The sequence below is a fragment of the Drosophila innubila genome (assembly GCF_004354385.1).
Source record: "Drosophila innubila isolate TH190305 chromosome 2L unlocalized genomic scaffold, UK_Dinn_1.0 4_B_2L, whole genome shotgun sequence".
In the NCBI taxonomy this organism is placed as follows: domain Eukaryota; kingdom Metazoa; phylum Arthropoda; class Insecta; order Diptera; family Drosophilidae; genus Drosophila; species Drosophila innubila.
In genome coordinates this window covers 20,552,089-20,560,024 of record NW_022995372.1, presented here as the reverse complement: position 1 = coordinate 20,560,024, position 7,936 = coordinate 20,552,089, and the positions used below count along the sequence as shown (strand labels likewise).

Sequence of the window (7,936 nt, the reverse complement as noted above, 5' to 3'; positions counted from 1 at the left end):
ATTTTTTGGCTTATTTTATTGTGCGCATTGGCGAAAATTACAAAAACTCGTGTTTACGTATTGAATAAATGATAAATCTTTACAATCGACAAAAAATAAAAATTTCTAGTTTCATACAAAAAGTTAGTTCACGACCGATTTTAATAATTTGAACAATATGATATTATAAATAATAGTATTCCGATCTTGATATATGTTGGTCAGAATGTCAGTAGCATAATATCACTTATATACGATCAGTTTGGTCAGATATTTTGGAAAAAACAGCGTTTTTATAAAAAAAGTGACTTTTCGACTGATAATTCCTATTATTTCTATATGATATAGTTGTCCGATTTGGATGAAATTTTGCCACACCGTTACGTGCATAGAAACCCGCCTAACCTGTAAGTTTGGTCCTGATAGCTTGAAAAACAAAAAATTTACATATCGCAGAATCCGAAATAAAGGCTGGACCACGCCCACTTTTCTAGGCCATTTGCGTATTGATATCATAAGCCCAATGCAAAAAACTAGACCAAAATATCTTCATTCGTTTTCGAGTTATTAATTTATTCCTAAAAAATCGTCATCCGGACCATAGTGAAATGGCAACTCAAATGTCATAAAGTGTTGCCTACTTTTGAGTGGCTGCACATAATTGCAGGTTAAAAAAAGTGCTACATACTTTTCAGAGCAAATTGAAAATCGTAATGAAAACAAAATGTTGCTTACTTTTAAGCGTATGTAGAAAACCAAAAAAAAATACAAATGTTGCCAACTTTTGAGAGAAAATGTAAAATTACAACCAAACATACTTTTAGGCTGTAAATGCTTGACATTTTAAACTAAATTTTTACGTCGTCTCTAAAGGTTATAAAAAATGCCAAATATAATATTAAAGAATGTCAAAACTGTCTCAGCAAATATTTCACAATTTTAAAGTGTTTAGCATGGAATGTGCATTGTAAATGTCCGGTTCATTTAACGTTTAGGAAAGTTCATTGAGTTCATTAGATTAGAAATTGCAATGGCAATTACACGCATAATACGCACCATTACATAAATGCCAAGGCACCATCGGCATTTGATGTCAGCAAGTTGCCGCCCTTTGCAACCAAAAACTTGCAGTATTGCAACTTAAAGTTGCGCATACAGTCTAAGCCGCCGCTGAGCCAAACATCTGCCACACACATACACACACCCAATGAGACCGAGGAGGCAAGTGGCAAGAATCAGGCGGAGATTATGGCAACAAGCACAAAACTATTGGGCGTGGGCCACATTTACAGCTAAACAATGGCCAAAAAAGTTTTTGGCCAGCGCGAAAATGCATGCGATGTGCGTTGCATGCCACAACCTGCTGCTCCTCAGCCTCCTTCCTATATAGAGAGGATAAAGTTCTGCAATAAAAAAATAACTTTTCTGCGTGACACTCGCCACGTTGCAGCTTCTGCTTCTTTCTGCCTTTGTGGCCATGTTGTGTTTGCTGTTTTCTGTTTTCTATTTTATATTACATATTTTCTCTTGTTATTTTTGCAACTTAATTTTTGGTATGCATTACTGCGGTTTTGCAACTTGCAGCGAGGTGGCAAAATAAGACCACTTACGTTTATTGCATGCCATAAACACGACAACAACAACAAGAGCTGCAACTCAAACTGTAAAATTCTCTGTGTATGCTGCTTAAATTCTTAAACCTTTAGTGTTAAACTTGTCTATGCCTTCAGGCCCAACCACTTGACCACATAATTACGCCGTGCACTTGACCCAGTTCCCTGCTCCTAGATGCTCGTATAACTTCAATGCCAGTTCCATCGTCCAGTTTACGGTTAGTTGCATTGCTTTGCTTTGTGGTTTGCCCAATGCCAATTAAAAGCCATGGAATTTTACAAATTAAGCCTCATTACGCACACTCCGACACACTCCGACACACACACACCCACACACTCACACACATGTAGAACCACAATCCTGTGCAGTTGACCGCCTGTTGACACATTACCTTCGGCTGCAAATCCATTTGCCGGATTGTGGCTAGCCTAATTGCCCATAATTTTGACCGTTGGCTAAGCTCACATCCTTTTACCCATTTAACAGTACTTCTTCCTCTGTCTGTGTGTGTGAGTTTTAATTAAAGAAATACATTTATATGCACTCGAACTAATGAACACCTGAATGCACCTGGCAAGTTATGCGTTATATGCGCTTTATTAAAAGCCGCAAAGATATTTAGAATAAAGAAATAACGTGAGAACAATGCAACCAACATAATCCTATTATTAAAATTTACATGACTCCTAAAGTTACTGTTAAAAGCTGTGAATGGCATATATAAAAAGTATATATCAAAATACCTGATCAAACACCTAATGTTTCTTTAGAATTTATGTAATTCGCTAATAACATACCACCGCCAAAGTAGCTGTAAAATTTGTTTAGGTTTTGGGAATGACTGAAAGTTGTTTTTAACTATTAATCAGGTAGGCCAATTTCTAGAGACTTTTACGTCAATCGGTATTGAAAATAATCAAACAAAATCTCAATATTTCTGAAATGTCAGAGACATCGTTTTTCAGGGAAATTAGAATATAAAATATATAACGGTAACAAAAATCAAATTTATTAATTAATTTTATACAACAAAGAAGCTTACATAAAAATACCTTTTATTGCCTTTTTTAACTTTTGTTTTACAGAAGAGAATGAAAAATAATGATTTAATCATTTGCAGTACACTCGTGTTTTTAGATAATGTATTCACTATTAAAATAAAAACTTTGTTTTACAGTTGAGCAAATAAACAAAAATTAATAAATTTAAACTGTTGAGATTGAATAAGATTGATATAGTTGAATATGTACAGGGTATATAAGCTTTTCACAGCAAATTAAGTCAGCTGAAAATTGATGTTGAGTTTTTATCCCCATACAATAAAGTCAACGGAGAGGGAATGGACACTGGATATTCTCTCATTTCACTCTGTCTCTCTTTCTGACTCTCCCTCTCGCTTTCGCTCTCATACTGTATCTTACTTAGCGTTGTGTACTCGAGCTCTAATCGCTTCTAATAACGCACAAAATTGAAAAACTTATGTGATATCATTGGGGACTTAAGGAACACGACAAGTGCATCTGTTGGGGGACTGAACTGAATCTAAACTGGACTCGACAACTTGAACAACTGTGACAACTTAAAGCAGAAGTAAGCAACGAACAGGAAAATATACACAGAAAAAATACATGGGAAAAATGAAAATAGAGAGATGGAGAAAGAGAGAGAGAATACTGTCATGATATGCCGTAAACATGACCAGCTGTAGTTGTAGCTGCTGGCGCCACGAACTGAGAATTGAGAGACAGAGAGAGAGAGAGATGGAGTTGAAGACGGGAGTTGGGCCGGATTCTGGTCGTGGACACATATTGAACTCTGTAGCGGGTGTGCGAGACTGTGTGTTGTGTTTGTTTTTGTACTGTGTGTCACTTTGGAAATTGTACAGATTGTCCAATTGTCCAACAGTTGCAGAGCGTGCTGCGTCTGTTTGTTTTAATTTCTCTTATCGGCAGGCAGCTGCTTCTGATTCTCTCTCTAGATCTGCAGATACATCTCTAGCCATTCCTCCACCTACAGTTACTTCTGTACTTTTCCCCAGTGCCATACAATTTTAATTGCACAATGGCAGTTCCTTTTGTTTTGCACGAGCTACAATTTTAAAATGAATTCATGGCCTGTGCGCCGGGTTCCCTCTTTTGTTTGACGGCTCTAATTCCTCAAGGAGTTCACTGCGTATAGAACGTAGAGAGAGAGATTGGGCTGAGTGCGAGCTTGAAATAGGATCTAACATCGAGAAGGCTATTTAATTGAAACTTGCTTTGTGAGTCCTTTGGGCCAGCCAATAAAATGTTTAACTTTAATTTAGTTAAAGAACTTCAAAGTAAATTAACTTAAAGCCTATTTAACCTAAATAATAGCTACGAAATTCAGGCAATCACAAAATCAAGCAAGTTGAATTTAATTTAATGAAAAATTATAATTTAATAAATAATATAAACTGCTTAAATGAGTACATTTAAATTTTGGAACTTAGCTGATAACATATAACTTTTTTATTGTTTCCATCATTAAAGATACTTTAAATTAATTTAAAGTATCTTGTCTAAATTGACAAGAAAAAAGTTTATTATCATTTGAGAGGGATTCGTTAAATATTTTTACACTTTTCGACACTGCTTTCATGGGCTCAATAAATGTTGTAAATATTCAGACAGTAGGTTTTCAACCATATAATGGCAGTTTAAGGAGCTTGCTCGATGAAAGCCAATTTGTATCTAGATTCTTAAGACTACTGTACTAGAGCTAAGCTCCCAAATATTCAATCTTTTTCTGCCTTCAAAATATTTAATATCGAAAACTATTTCAAACATATGAGAGACTTAAAAGTTTTTTTAAGACTTTGTTTGCTTGTTATGCACAAAGCATTAGATTAACATACAAAACGAAGTAAGGCACCACAAACAACTGACAATACACTATCAACTACTTCATCAGCTTCTTAATGGCCCATATGTATAGAGCCCACGCATTCCCAATCTCATTTCCTCCTCTTCTTCATGTACTCGTATCTATTTCAGAGTTTTCGTTTTCATTCTTGTGTTGGCCATAAACTCTTAGACATTCTCTTAGCTTCTTAATGAGCGGCTCTTAACATTTCGGCTCTAATCCCTGGACAAATCTTCCAGAACTGCCGCCAAAAACGCGGCGTATGCGTGTCGTAAACATGTTTTCTATCTGCCAAATTCTCATGCTGGTGGCTACAAAAAGTAAAAGACCACAAAAATTAAACAGACGACGGACGACTTGGCCGAAAATGTCCAATAAACACATTTATCTGACCCCCCAAAAGCATAAAAACCTGCGCCGTCGATAACATTTTATAACTCAGCAAAGTGCTATAACCCAGTAAAATGGCCACAACGAAGGACCCAATTCAAACAGATCCCTCAACTAGGAGAAGTCTGTCCGCATTTTTTCATCCTCATCTCTGTCCCCACTCCACTTTTGCTAATGAATTAAAGCCACAAGCCATTAAAAGTTAACCAGCATTGGCCATCTATGAGTTAAGACAGCTCGACGGTTAGACATTATATTAAAGATAGCGCCATATTTGCATAAATAAGAAAAAAAACTAAACAACAAACCGGCAGCCATAAAAGTAAACTTAAAATAATTTTATATTCGGGCATAAAACTCATATTCTCGAAGAACATAAATCAAATAAGAAAAACTGAAATAAAGGTCGCATAATTTAATATATTTCCAGGACATCCGACATTGGCCTACAAAAAACTAACTTAAAATAACAAAAACCAAACTTAAATAGTAGAGACTGCAGACTACAAGGTACCCTGTTTAAATATTTGAAATTGGCCAAAATCAAATCTAACTTTTTATCTGCAATATTGACATAGTTTTACATGGTTAAGAGCTTACTAAAAATATTAACTTTTATTTTTTTGTTTTCTTAATTAAATTTATTATTTTAGCATTGTATTTAAATTAAATAGGGATTAGAGAAAGATTTTCTTTCTAAATAAATTTTATAGAAAGTTTGCTAAGCATATCAGGTGTGTTCCAGAAATCTCTAGAGATTTCAAAGTGAAATGTTTTTGAAAACAACCGTTCAAAAAGTTGGTGTTCATAAAATGTTAGAAATTTAATATTTTCAAACATATTTTTCTTGCATTTTTATTCAATTTAAAGGTATTATAATTCAATTTAATAAATATTTAATCTTGCCAAATCTCTCAAAATTCTTTTAGACATTTGAAACCAGTCGTTTCTTTTTTCAAGAACACCAACAATTGCTTTTGGGTTGCTTTAGCGCTGTGAGAGATTCGTAGAACACACCTGTATATCTCCCATTTGTATTACAATTTCAAATAAATAACTCTTATACATTTATGTGGCGCTAAAAAGTATGCTTCACAAAAATATCTGTGCTATTTATAAAACCCTTCGAAAATTCCTCTCGGCAACAAGTCAAAAAAAAAAACTACACAACAAATTAATCTTAAATATTTATTTTTAAGAAGTAACTCAAGTATACTCCTACTTTATGTTCGGGGACCTAGGGTATTAAAACAAAAACAAAAAGTGTTAATGAACAAAATAATGAGTTGCAGTGCCACACAAAACATTTTATGACACTAACAGCTAAACGCCACGGGGAAAACTTCAACATCAGGCAGAGAATAATACACACAACCCAGTAAAAGAGACTAAGGGATGGAGAGTGAGGGAAGTAGAGGCCGAGGTCGAATCAGAGTCGCCGCATGAAGCAATAAATAATCAGGAAAGTTTCGTTGAATCGAATTATCACCCCCTGAGGTGCAGTTCCGTAATGAATTTGTTTTGGGGTTTTTCTTCTGCGGCATTTAGTTTCATTACGCTTTTGGCTCTGCCTCGAATGCGGCTGCGTGACCCAGCTATAACCCCAACCAATCCCAATCTACCCCTTCCCACCCCCATCTCAACCCCTTGACCAACTTTTAATACCTTCAGCTTTTTCCGCAAAAGTGTGGCCGAGTCAGTTTTTGATTCAGTTTGCTCAGTTGGTTTGTTTATTTGTTTGTTCTATTTCTGTTTCTGTTTTTACTTCTGTTCAGTTTGTTTGTTATTTGGTTTTGTGTTTTTTATAGTCACATTTCTGTCTGCAAATGTACATACATGTGTGTATGTTTTCTATGTAAATCTGCGGGTGCATATTCATTTGATTTGATGTGCTTTCTGTAGTTCCACATTTATTTGCTTTTTGGAATTGTGGCTTGTTTTGGCGTTGTCATTGACTTCTCTCCCGATTCCAGTTGTATTCGAACTGGATTGACAGATGTTTGGCTAAAATTTAAATTAAGTTTCCAGTTCGTTATCCCTTTGGAAAATTCACAAAAAATACGACAAGTTGACAAGTCAGACTTTAATTATAATATGGAAAACAAGTCAGCACTTACGGAAGTACATTAAAGCAACCAGCAAAGAGTAAACTCTTTTAATATTTCAACAAAGCCTTATCTCAAATATATTTTAAAACTTAGATTAAAACCTCATATTTATTAAACGTTAACATAGTTTTATTTAAACCCTAGAACTCTTTTACTTTAACAAAAATGTAAAACTAATACTCAAAACTAAATTTAAACTAAAAGTCCATAAAAATTGCACGAATTGCAGTGTATATTTCCAGAATTTCTATTCAAACCAATGACTCTGGATAATCTAAAATGTAAAAACGCAATGTGCCAACGCTATTAGAAAATGCAGCGACAAATGGAATTGAGAGTATAAAAAGCATTTCAACACGCGGTTCTCCCATGCGAGGAAAACTCTCTTCAGTTAGTTCATAGTAACGATCTGAAATGAAGCAGAAAAAAGACTCTCTTAAGACATTTATCAATCCAATAAGACATTGAACTCACCGTAAGACTTACCACGTATCTGAGAGAGAGTTATCGAAGTATCCGGAGAGGTGGAATTGGCATTTAATAAGACCTGCCAGATATTTTCCACTAAACCAGGAGTTCGACTTTTCAGTTTATAAAAGAAATCATCCAAAGCCATTGCGTTTTAGAATATAAGTCAATAGATTTCTTTTTAAAAAATATATAAATATACAGTAGAAAATTCTGATCTTTACTATTTACTATCTGAAAATATACTGACGAAAAACAAAAACAACGCTCGGATTTTCCGCCTGCTCTCTGCTTTCGTAATCTCTCTCTCTCTCTCTCTTTGTGTCAAAAACCGGTTTTTTATGTCATGAAATTACACCACCACCTCTTCCACTCCCCCTCTCGCACTACACACACTCTCTCACACTCTCTAACACTCGTTCCTAAATATAGTGGTGGATTTGATCGTTGAGCATATTTGTTATTTGGTGGTAGATGCCCGGTTCAAGCGT

At 35.0% G+C, this 7,936-nt stretch overlaps 1 protein-coding gene across 1 annotated transcript; it reads right to left on the bottom strand.

The window, feature by feature from the left end:
* Nucleotides 1–7,122: 7,122 nt before the first annotated feature.
* LOC117781425 lies at nucleotides 7,123–7,627 on the bottom strand. Its single transcript, XM_034618182.1, has 2 exons — nucleotides 7,464–7,627; nucleotides 7,123–7,386 (listed from the first exon to the last, which is right to left on the bottom strand). Exons 1-2 carry the CDS (start codon nucleotides 7,591–7,593, stop codon nucleotides 7,229–7,231), a joined length of 288 nt encoding a protein of 95 aa, XP_034474073.1. The 5' UTR covers nucleotides 7,594–7,627; the 3' UTR covers nucleotides 7,123–7,228.
* Nucleotides 7,628–7,936: the final 309 nt, after the last annotated feature.

Excerpts from the sequence above, each read along its gene's own strand:
- LOC117781425 (XM_034618182.1), bottom strand. The coding sequence starts at position 7,593 with ATGGCTTTGGATGATTTCTTTTATAAACTGAAAAGTCGAACTCCTGGT. Across the intron at positions 7,387-7,463 it reads AACTCTCTCTCAGATACGTG|ATCGTTACTATGAACTAACT; the intron begins GTAAGTCTTACG and ends GCTTCATTTCAG.